The 12,014-nt window shown below is 49.0% G+C and overlaps 1 protein-coding gene and 1 long non-coding RNA gene across 2 annotated transcripts in view; both read left to right on the forward strand.

Annotated features, from left to right (window-relative positions):
* The window catches only part of LOC108798759 (zinc finger protein 585A-like), an 80,861-nt gene that overhangs the window by 57,496 nt on the left and 11,351 nt on the right, over positions 1-12,014 (forward strand). Inside the window, exons 5-6 of the mRNA XM_018570542.1 lie at positions 5,905-5,916; positions 10,457-11,376. Coding sequence (XP_018426044.1) covers positions 5,905-5,916; positions 10,457-11,376 — 932 coding nt within the window. The remainder of the gene's footprint in view (positions 1-5,904; positions 5,917-10,456; positions 11,377-12,014) is intronic.
* LOC108798764 lies at positions 6,072-6,456 on the forward strand. The gene is made up of 3 exons (XR_001941975.1): positions 6,072-6,093; positions 6,180-6,303; positions 6,415-6,456. It is a non-coding gene; the product is annotated as an uncharacterized LOC108798764 (long non-coding RNA).

The raw sequence follows: 12,014 nt of genomic DNA on the forward strand, positions 1-12,014 counted from the left end.
CCTTCCTGTGTGGAATCCCGGGGAATACAGAGGACGGGGACATCTCTCTGGGGTGTTTCTGTTCCTGGATCCATCTGTAGGAAACACACACGCTGACTGAATACATTGTCTCTATGTCTTTATATCAGAGGATGTGTGTATCTAGGGGGACCCTCAATACTCAAGAAATGAAAGTCTCCTCTTACCCGGTGATGTGAGGGCCGGCCGGTTCTTGTAGAGCTCCTTGTGTCCTTCTAGATACTCCCACTCCTCCATGGAGAAATAGACAGAGACATCCTGACACCTTATAGGAACCTGACACACACAATGATACAGTCACCATCCGGACACATCCCTTGTCTGTTCCTGGATCATGTCCCAGAATTCCCGGCTCACCTCTCCCGTCAGCAGCTCAATGATCTTCTGGGTGACTTCTAGAATCTTCTTGTTGTTTCTCTCCAGTATCAGGTAGGGAGATGGAGGCTCCATATGGAGGCTCTGACTCTGGTCACATCCCTCTGGTGCATGTGGTTGGGTGCAGAGTGTTACGTGATCACCAGATGTCTTGACTACCATATATCCCTTTGTATGAAGATAAAAATACATATTGCAGCATGTGAATAATTCAAAGTCATAAAAATTAATTTATAGAAATGCAGAGATGATGCGACCTCCCAGAATCCTCCTCACCTCTCCGGTCAGGTCTGGGTTTTATGAATAGAAATAAGAGTGAGGTCATGTGACCTCCCAGAATCCTCCTCACCTCTCCGGTCAGGTCTGTCTTTTATTGATAAAGATAAGAATGATGTCATGTGATCCTCCTCACCTCTCCAGTCACCAGGTAGATGATCTCCAGGGCAAGATTTAATATATTCTTAGCGATTTCACTCCTGACTTGCTCCATCCTCATAATCTATTTAGAAAAGTTTGCCAGACCAGCCATTTTCATGTTGAGCTGTGATACACAAAAAGGAATGAATAATAGCAATCCCTTGCTAAACTACCAAATCCCTCCTGCCATCCTCATCTCCACAACATAGGGACTAATTGTTCTGCAGTCCAAGAACTGGGAGGGTTCATTGCACTCCTTAGGATAACACAGGAAGTGTGCCACCAGACAGGTCGGAATTTCTGGCAGGGCCAACGGGCATTTGTTGGAGGTACTGATATAACCAAAGGCTTTCAATAGCGTATTTAACAAACCAAAAGAGACCATATAGGAGAAGTGAATTGTTCGGGATTATATACACTTTAATATATACACATGTAATATACCCACATGTAATATACGCACGTGTAATATACGCGCATGTAATATACGCACATGTAATATACGCACATGTAATATACGCACATGTAATATATGCACATGTATGTCTTTATATCAGAGGATGTGTGTATCTAGGGGGATCCTCAATACTCTTCTCTCCTTTACAAGAAATGAAAGTCTCCTCTTACCCGGTGATGTGAGGGCCGGCCGGTTCTCCATCATGATGTCCTTCTACTGATCTTCTCTTCCATTGTTTGTCTGTACGTTGAAATACTCTGCAAAGCAAACGCAACAATAAAGAAATAAAACTCGTCATCCATAAAATATTATCCCAACATAGATTTCCCATCACGTATACATTATAGAAAGGTCTAGACTTCTAGTGGGTCTAGTGTGGATTGCATTCTTCACACAATGGTCCCTTCTTGCCACTTGGCCACACCAGGGGTTCTCAGACTTTTAAACAAGGGGGAGTTCACAGCCCTAGAGACTGTGGGGTGGGGGAGGGACCAGACTGTGGCCCCTGGTAGTAAACAAAATGCCTGAAGTTAAAAAAATGCCCAATGTCTGTGGTATCAGAGAGAAATAGTGCCCTGGTATTGGGGTCCATGGAAGCAATAGTGCCCTGTCATGGGGGTCCATGGAGGTAATAGTGCCCTGTCATGGGGGTCCATGGAGGTAATAGTGCCCTGTCATGGGGGTCCATGGACGTTATAGTACCCTATCATTGGGGTCCATGGACGTTATAGTACCCTATCATTGGGGTCCATGGAAGCAATAGTGTCTTGTCACTGGGGTCCATGGAGGTAGTGCCCTGTCATTGGGATCCATGGAAGCAATAGTGTCTTGTCACTGGGGTCCATGGAGGTAATAGTGCCCTGTCATTGGGGTCCATGGACATTATAGTGCCCTGTCATTGGGGTCCAAGGAAGTGATAGTGCCATGTCATTAGGGTCCAAGTAATAGTGCTCTGTTGATGGTGTCAATGGGAGAAAGAGTGCCCCATAGTTGGTGTCAGTGGGAGGAAAAGTGTCACGTCATTGGGAGGAAAAATGTCACGATATTGGGAGGAATGGTGCCCTGTCATTGGTGTCAGTGGGAGGAATGGTGCCCCGTCATTAGGGTCACAGGAGGGATTAGTGCCCCATTGCTGGTGTCAGTAGGCAGAATAGTGTCCTGTTCTTTTGTCAGAACAGTGCCACATCATTGGTGTCAGTGGGTGGAATGGTGCCCCAACACTGGCAATAAGTGGAATGGTGCCCCAACACTGGCAATAAGTGGAATGGTGCCCCAACACTGGCAATAAGTGGAATGGTGCCCCAACACTGGCAATAAGTGGAATGGTGCCTCAACACTGGCAATAAGTGGAATGGTGCCCCAACACTGGCAATAAGTGTAATGGTGCCCCAACACTGCCAATAAGTGTAATGGTGCCCCGACACTGGCAATAAGTGGAATGGTGCCCCAACACTGGCAATAAGTGGAGGGAATAATCCCCCACGGCTGGTGTCAGTGCCCTGTCATTGGCGTCTATAAGAAAAATAGTGCCCGGTCCCAGATGTCATTGGGAGGAAAAGTGCTCTATCACTGGTCAGTGGAAGCAATAGTACCCCCTCATTAGTCACAGTAGGGGGAACAGTGGCACGTTGTTGCTGTCAGCGGAATAAAATCCAGCATTGGTGTTCAGTGGCCACTCACCTCTGAATATGTTCCACACCGCTCCTCTAGAGGCCAGAGATCCCTCCTCCCAACAGTGCCAGCTAAAGTACATTGGTGGGTGCTGCGGGCACAATGCATACAAAGCAGGCAGGGCCATCAGGATAAAGGCCAGTAAAAGGACAGTAGCAGGTCACAGGTGCGGCTATTAGTCTACAATTAGTCTACATGGTACCTCCGTTGGCCATGCAAGATGGCTTTTTATATCAGTTTTCTCCCTCCAGACTCCCTCCTCTACATTCTAAACTAATTCTCATAGCTATGCCTATTTCTGTACAGAAGAGTGATGTGCGTGAGCTTGGCGTGAACCAAGTTGGCCCAGGCCTATTCAAAACTGTCTGCGACACGCACCTATCCTGGCCTAACCAGCTGCGGCCAGGGCATTCCTCACCCATTTGTTACATGTAGCTGATGGGGAATGCCCCGACCGCAGCTGATTGGGCCAGGAGAAAGGGGGGGGGGGCGTCGATGACAGTCTTGCATAGGCCTGGGCCAACTTGGCTCTCACAAGTGCATAGGCATTACCAAGTGTCCAACTTTCTCCAGAGCAGTCAATCTGTCTCTTGTCCTAGGCAGGTGAAACTGCATATATTGCAGAAGTAGGAGGTGTATCATGGGCACCCCAAATATTTTTTGCGGCTTTCTGTAGAATACACCCCCAGCGCCATCATCGCCCCCAGAGCTCGCAATCTAATGTTCTACACATCAGAGGACTTGCATAAAGATGATGATGATTTGGTAAGGTGACATGATCCCCCATCCAGTCCACAGAGAGTGCTGGGACCCCCTTCTGTCATAATAAGAAGACATTATTACCTCCTCCTTACAGGATAGACTCTATGCAAGATAAAACCCCCACCAGGGAGTTCTCATACCACTAAAAACGTCTCCTTCTAGCTCTTCCGGGCTACCACAAAATGGCCGCCAATTCTCCTGCACTAAGGCCTACAGAGGAAACCCGGAAGTGAAATGGGAACTTCCGGTCGGGAGAGAGAGAGAGAGAGAGAGAGAGAGAGAGAGAGAGAAGGGCTGCAGGTGAGTGTTGGTGTGACAGTGAGCTGTAATTGTTATTATTATTACACAGGATTTATGTAGCGCCAACAATTTGCTCAGCGCTGTAATGAGTATTTAGGTGGATGGGAGGGTTATGGGACCTTGCTGTCCTCTTCTATAGCTTTCCTTACACAGGAGTGTCTGGGGTCATGGTGGACACTAGAGGGGCTAATAAATGGAGCTGGGAGCAGAAACATTGTACTTCGATCTGAGAATCCGTCCTAAGCAATGTCTTTGATTGGCCACCCTGACTGTGCTTACCATACAGAAGTGTTTGTCTTCTCGCTTTGATACCCGATTGGACCCTCGAAGAAAAAAACATTGCAGAATCCTCGGGGACACGTTAGAGTGACTCTGTCCTAGAAGAAGAAAAAAAAGGTAACACAAGCCGGACATGCAAATAAAAGCAACAGGACTTACCTGTACCGGCCACTGACCACGTAAACCCTATCAATGAACTTCCCCTCCGACACAGACACGCCGCCATCTTCCTCCACTTGGTGATCAGGAACCAGCTGTCTGGATCAGGCAGCCGGCGTCCAATGACCCACCTCCAGACCGCGCTGTTTTCCTGCTCCTGATGCCTTCACGGATATACCAGGGGGGCTGCAGGGACACGTCACTCTCGCATAGGTGGGAATGGCGGTGGAGGGTGGGGCCAAAATGAACAAAAAGAAACATTTTTCTCCAATATTGATTGCATTTTTTTTCTCTCTCAATACAGCAAAGTCTTTAGTTTGGAAGCAATCACCAGACTGAGGATGGAGAGAGCAAGAAGTGAAATAACTGAGAAGATATTAAACCTCACCCTGGAGATCATCTACCTGCTGACCGGAGAGGTGAGGAGGATTCTGGGAGGTCACATGACATCACTCTTATCTCTATTAATAAAACACAGACCTGACCGGAGAGGTGAGGAGGATTCTGGGAGGTCACATGACATCACTCTTATCTCTAATAATAAAACACAGACCTGACTGGAAAGGTGAGGAGGATTCTGGGAGGTCACATGAGATCGCTCTTATCTCTATTAATAAAACAGACCTGACCGGCGAGGTGAGGAGCATTCTGGGAGGTCACATGACATCACTCCTATCTCTATTAATAAAACACAGACCTGACCAGAGAGGTGAGGAGGATTCTGGGAGGTCACATGACATCACTCCTATCTCTATTAATAAAACACAGACCTGACCGGAGAGGTGAGGAGCATTCTGGGAGGTCACATGACATCACTCCTATCTCTATTAATAAAACACAGACCTGACCGGAGAGGTGAGGAGGATTCTGGGAGGTCACATGACATCACTCTTATCTCTAGTAGTGATGTGCTCGGGCGTATTCGCAGCTCCACGTGCCGAGCCCGCCAGGAAGCTGACAGCGCCGCAGCGCCAATCACAGGTACTGAGACATTATCCCGGTCCGCAGCTGCAGAGATTGGGAAATGTCTACGTGCCTGTGATTGGCGCTGTCAGCTTCCTGGCGGGCTCGGCACGTGGAGCTGCGAACAAGCCCGAGCACATCACTAATCTCTAGTAATAAAACACAGACTTGACCGGAGAGGTGAGGAGGATTCTGGGAGGTCACAAGACGTCACGCTTATCTCTAGTAATAAAACACAGACTTGACCGGAGAGGGGAGGAGGATTCTGGGAGGTCACAAGACGTCACGCTTATCTCTAGTAATAAAACACAGACCTGACCGGAGAGGTGAGGAGGATTCTGGGAGGTCACAAGACGTCACGCTTATCTCTAGTAATAAAACACAGACCTGACCGGAGAGGTGAGGAGCATTCTGGGAGGTCACATCATCACCCATTTATCATCTGGGGCTACATTGCATTCATGCCATGAAATATTCACTTTAATTTGTTATTTTCTGCACAGGATTACATAGTAGTAAAGACATCTGCTGATCATGTGACACCCAGCAGCCAACCACATGTGTCAGTGGGATGTAACTGGAGTAAGAGCCTCAGTATGGAGCCTCCATCTCCCTCCCGGATACCTGAGAAAAACAAAGACAAAAATATTCTAGAAGTCGCCAACAAGATCATTGAGCTGCTGACAGGAGAGGTGAGAGGTGCCGGGAATTCTGGGACATGATCCAGGAACAGACAAGGGATGTGTCTGGATGGTGACTGTATCATTGTGTGTGTCAGGTTCCTATAAGGTGTCAGGATGTCTCTGTCTATTTCTCCATGGAGGAGTGGGAGTATCTAGGAGGACACAAGGAGCTCTACAAGGACATCATGATGAAGAACTGGCCGCCCCTCACATCACCGGGTAAGAGGAGACTTTCATTCCTTGAGTATTGAGGATCCCCCTAGATACACACATCCTCTGATATAAAGACATAGAAACATTGTATTCAGTCAGTGTGTGTGTTTCCTACAGATGGGTCCAGGAACAGAAATCCCCCAGAGAGATGTCCCCGTCCTCTGTATTCCCGGGATTCCACACAGGAGGATCAGGAGATCCCTCAGGTACATCAGGAGATCCCTCAGGTACATCAGGAGATCCCTCAGGAACATCAGGAGATCCCTCAGGAACATCGGGAGATCCCTCAGGAGGATCGGGAGATCCCTCAGGAGGATCGGGAGATCCCTCAGGAGGATCGGGAGATCCCTCATGGAGATCGGGAGATCCCTCATGGAGATCGGGAGATCCCTCAGGGACTTCAGGAGATCCCTCAGGTACACAGACCTGAACTTTTTATGAAGAACCAAACCCCGTCTACACTATCTATACATATCTATACCGTATAGTTTCAGGTCGCAATATTGTTTACCTCTTCTTCTTTTTTTTTTGTTCTATATATTTTAGTCCATGCCTAGAGGGTCCACAAGCCAGCTAGCCCATGAGTAGAGAGTCCACAAACTGATGTCCCATGACCAAGGGGTCCCCAAGCCTGCTAGCCCACAACCAGGGGGTCCACAAGCCTGCTAGCCCACGACCAGGGGGCATGCAAGCCTGCAAGCCCACGACCAGGGGGTCCACAAGCCTGCTAGCCCACGACCAGGGGATCCACATGCCTGCTAGCCCACGACCAGGGGGTCCACAAGCCTGCTAGCCCACGACCAGGGGGTCCACAAGCTCGCTAGCCCACGACCAGGGGGTCCACAAGCTCGCTAGCTCACGACCAGGGGGTCCACAAGCTCGCTAGCCCACGACCAGGGGGTCCACAAGCTCGCTAGCCCACGACCAGGGGGTCCACAAGCTTGCAATCCCACGACTAGAGGGTCCACAAGCTTGGAAGCCCAACACCAGAGGGTCAGCAAGCCCACGACCAGTTGGACCCCAAGCTTGCAAGCCCACGACCAGAGGGTCCGCAAGCTTGCAAGCCCACGACCAGAGGGTCCGCAAGCTTGCAAGCCCACGACCAGAGGGTCCGCAAGCTTGCAAGCCCACGACCAGAGGGTCTGCAAGCCCACGACCAGAGGGTCCGCAAGCTTGCAAGCCCACGACCAGAGAGTCTATATCGGTAACTACATTTTTCTTTTGTTACTCAGGATATAAATCTGATTAAAGTTGAAGTAAAAGAAGAAAAAGATGAAGACACATATGTGAGGAGTGATGAGCCGTGCAAGGAGGAGGAAATCCCTCCAGACATCGGCACAGGTGAGTAACAGACACTAAATCCAGAAAAGACTCCCAGATTCTCCTTGTTTGCTACAAAAATCCCCTCCCCCCTTCCCTCCCCAGACACTTTTTATGCATCCACCAGGAGAGGTGAACTTGAGGCAACCAGCTCCATGCACAGGTCAAATACAACATATGGCCAAACGTTTATGGACACCTGACCGTCACAGCTATGTGGAAACCCCTCCAGGTGTCTCCGTGTTTCCACTGAGGTGTACTGTTAATACAGCATACAAAGATATTTAAGACAATTGTGGGCTTCCAACTATGTGAGAACAGTTGGGTGAAGGACCTTTTCTGTTCCAGCATGACTCTGCTCATGTGCACCAAACTAGGTCCATAAGGACATGGTTTGATGTGGAGGAGCTCAAGTGGCCTTCACAGAGCCCAGACCTCAATGCTACTGAACACCTTTGGGATGAATTGGAACGCCCATTATGAGCCAGGTCCTCTCATCCAACATCAGCACCTGACCCCCCAACTCTACTGAACACCTTTGGGATGAATTGGAGCGCCCATTATGAGCCCGGTCTTCTCTTCCAACATCAGCACCTGACCCCCCAACCCTACTGAACACCTTTGGGATGAATTGGAATGCCCATTATGAGCCAGGTCCTCTCATCCAACATCAGCACCTGACCCCCAACTCTACTGAACACCTTTGGGATGAATTGGAACGCCCATTATGAGCCAGGTCTTCTCTTCCAACATAAGCACCTAACCCCTATCCCCACTGAACACCTTTGTGATGAATTGGAACGCCCATTATGTGCCAGGTTTTCTCATCCAACATCAGCACCTGACCCCCAACTCTACTGAACACCTTTGGGATGAATTGGGACTTCCATTATGAGCCAGGTCTTCTCTTCCAACATAAGCACCTGACCCCCAACTCTACTGAACACCTTTCGGATGAATTGGAACGCCCATTATGAGCCAGGTCTTCTCATCCAACATCAGCAGACCCCCAACTCTACTGAACACCTTTCGGATGAATTGGAACGCCCATTATGAGCCAGGTCTTCTCTTCCAACATAAGCACCTAACCCCTATCCCCACTGAACACCTTTGTGATGAATTGGAACGCCCATTATGTGCCAGGTTTTCTCATCCAACATCAGCACCTGACCCCCAACTCTACTGAACACCTTTGGGATGAATTGGGACTTCCATTATGAGCCAGGTCTTCTCTTCCAACATAAGCACCTGACCCCCAACTCTACTGAACACCTTTGGGATGAATTGGAACACCCATTATGAGCCAGGTCTTCTCTTCCAATATCAGCACCTGACCCCCAACCCTACTGAACACCTTTGGGATGAATTGGAATGCCCATTATGAGCCAAGTCTTCTCTTCCACCATCAGCACCTGACCCCCAACTCTACTGAACTCCTTTGGGATGAATTGGAACTCCAATTATGAGCCAGGTCTTCTCTTCCAACATCAGCACCTGACCCCCAACTCTACTGAACTCCTTTGGGATGAATTGGAACTCCAATTATGAGCCAGGTCTTCTCTTCCAACATAAGCACCTGACCCCCAACTCTACTGAACACCTTTGGGAGGAATTGGAATGCCCATTATGAGCCAAGTCTTCTCTTCCACCATCAGCACCTGACCCCCAACTCTACTGAACACCTTCGGAATGAATTGGGACTCCCATTGTGAACCAGGTCTTCTCTTCCACCATCAGCACCTGACCCCCAACCCTACTGAACACCTTTGGAATGAATTGGGACTCCCAATGTGAACCCGGTCTTCTCTTCCAACATCAGTACCTGACCCCCAACTCTACACCTTTGGGATGAATTGGAACGCCCATTATGAGTCTGGCCTTCTTTTCCAACATCAGTATCTGACCACACAAATGGCTGAATGGACACCAGTTCCTACAGACACCCTCCAAAATCTTGAGGAAAGCCTTCCCAGAAGAGTGTTATAACCACAAAGGGGGAATCCATATTAATGGTCATGGTTTTGGATGGGATGTCCAACAAGCTCATAGACGTGTCACGGTCAGGTGTCCATCCACACGCCATATAGTGCACATGGCTCACTTACCTGCCAAACGATATGTAAATTCACTCGACCGTTTTCATGATACCCATAAGGTCACTCTGCTACTTCCTGGGTAAGTTCACTGGCCATATGTGATTGTAGGAGGAGGCTGGAGGTGGAAATGTGACGAGGGCTGAATTGCTGAGCCAGGAAGAACGCTGTCACCTTGCTCCTGCAGGTCAAAGTGACAATGTCTTTAGAAAGGGCCGACCCCCTTATACTCACCTTGCCACTCCTTTGTAGCTAGCAACAGTACCTGGCACTTCTGGTATGGAAATAATGTGACTTCCTGCCCTGTGACAGTGCTCAGGCCTAGCAGGTAATTGTTAGACCCCAGTACTGTCACATGACTAAAGGAGTGACACCACTGCTCCACTGGTCACCAACACAGTTTCTAATGCCCCCTGTGATGGAAGAAGGAGCAGCGTGGGAGCACAGGCAGGGTGAGTACGAAGGGATCGGGGAGGGCCCCATTACATTGACACTATCACATTGATCTGCATGGACAAGGTGACCGTGCCTCTAATCAGGAGCTATGCGTGTCCCCCATCTGGCTATGTATTGTTGAAAATGTGTGGAAATCTGCTTCATTCCAGATGGCCAACACGTCGGGAATAACCCAGAGAATTGTCCTATCATCTGTCATGATAGTGACCTAGAAGACGATGACATCACATGGGATTCTTCAGAAGAAAATTCAGCTACGCCACAGCTCATGCAGCAGACAGTTCACGCAGCCGAGAAGCCCTTTTCATGTTCAGAGTGTGGAAAATGTTTTACCCGCAAATGTAATCTCATCACCCATGAACGGGTCCACACCGGGGAGAAACCGTTTTCATGTTCCGAGTGCGGGAAGAGTTTCAGCCACAAATCGAACCTCATCTATCACAAGAGGTCTCACACAGCCGAGAAGCCCTTTCCTTGTTCTCAGTGCGGGAAATGCTTTTCCCGGAAATCGTCTCTGGTCACACACGAAAGACTTCACACCGGAGAGAAGCCGTTTTCATGTGCCCATTGCGGGAAGTGCTTTTCCCGAAAGTCATTTCTCGTCAACCACGAGAGGGTTCACACAGGGGAGAAGCCATATGCCTGTTCCGAGTGCGGCAGGCGCTTTACCGACAGGTCGCACCTTTTTTACCACGAACGGGTTCACGCAGCTCAGAAACCGTTTTCTTGTTCCGAATGCGGGAAGGGTTTCACGCAGAGAGCCAACCTCCTCTCGCACCAGAGAAGACACACCGGGGAAAAGCCGTATCCGTGTTTGGAATGTGGCGAACGTTTTACCCTGGTAGGAAGTCTTACTTTGCACCAGAGGACTCACACGGGAGAGAAACCGTTCTCGTGTTCCACGTGCGGGAAAAGTTTCTCTCAAAAATCGACCCTTACTGCACATGAAATAATTCACACGGGACAGAAGCCGTACTCGTGTCCGGAATGCGGCAAGTCTTTCACCACCAAGTCGTACCTGGTCATCCATTGCCGGATTCACACAGGCGATCGCCCATATTTGTGTTCTGAGTGCGGGAAAGGCTTTGCCAATAAAATGACGCTGGTCAGACACATGAGAGTCCACACTGGCGATCGCCCATATTCGTGTACTGAATGCGGAAAGAAATTTGCCGACAAATCCGCCTTGAACTCGCATCTACGGTCTCACAGGAGACAAGAGGCTGCTCTATCAGTGTGTGACATCTGATTGGACGTCTGTCAGGATGATACAATCCCAGAGCCAGCAAACCCCATCTGTGCTAGGCCAACTTCAGTGCCTGTAGTTACCTTTACCTGAATGGAAGGTCACCCCCCCATCACTGTATAACCGGCCCGGGGCCTCCTGTGATTGGCTGTGTGACATTTCAGGTGCTCCTCCACACCCTGAACTTTTACATTACTGTGTTGATGATAAATGTGAGAAGTTCAAATTGAGCGTATGATTACCGCATGTCAGAATCATCATACGGCTGAAGTTCTAGGCGAATCTTGCCTGCTTACTAGTCAGTGGCACCGCCCATCTAACAGCATTGGGGTGGGGTCAAGCACATTTTAGAAGAGAAGTGAAGATTGGCTCGTGACCTTTTGCTGATGCGGATATTATTTTTAAGGGATGTTGCACCCAGGACCCCCGTGCCTCAAGAAAAGGCACTATAGCTCTCATTGCAGGTTTCTGTGAATGTCCTCTGAGCAGTAATCAAAGTGCTGGCAAATTTTTTGAGTTGAAATAAATGCGCCATCCGTGATTTTTGGAAATGCCTGTCATGCTGACACTTTGCTTCAGTACTTTGAGTCACGGTCACCTTA

The sequence above is a fragment of the Nanorana parkeri genome, unplaced genomic scaffold (assembly GCF_000935625.1).
Source record: "Nanorana parkeri isolate BGI_ZX_2015 unplaced genomic scaffold, ASM93562v1 scaffold1552, whole genome shotgun sequence".
NCBI classification, from domain to species: domain Eukaryota; kingdom Metazoa; phylum Chordata; class Amphibia; order Anura; family Dicroglossidae; genus Nanorana; species Nanorana parkeri.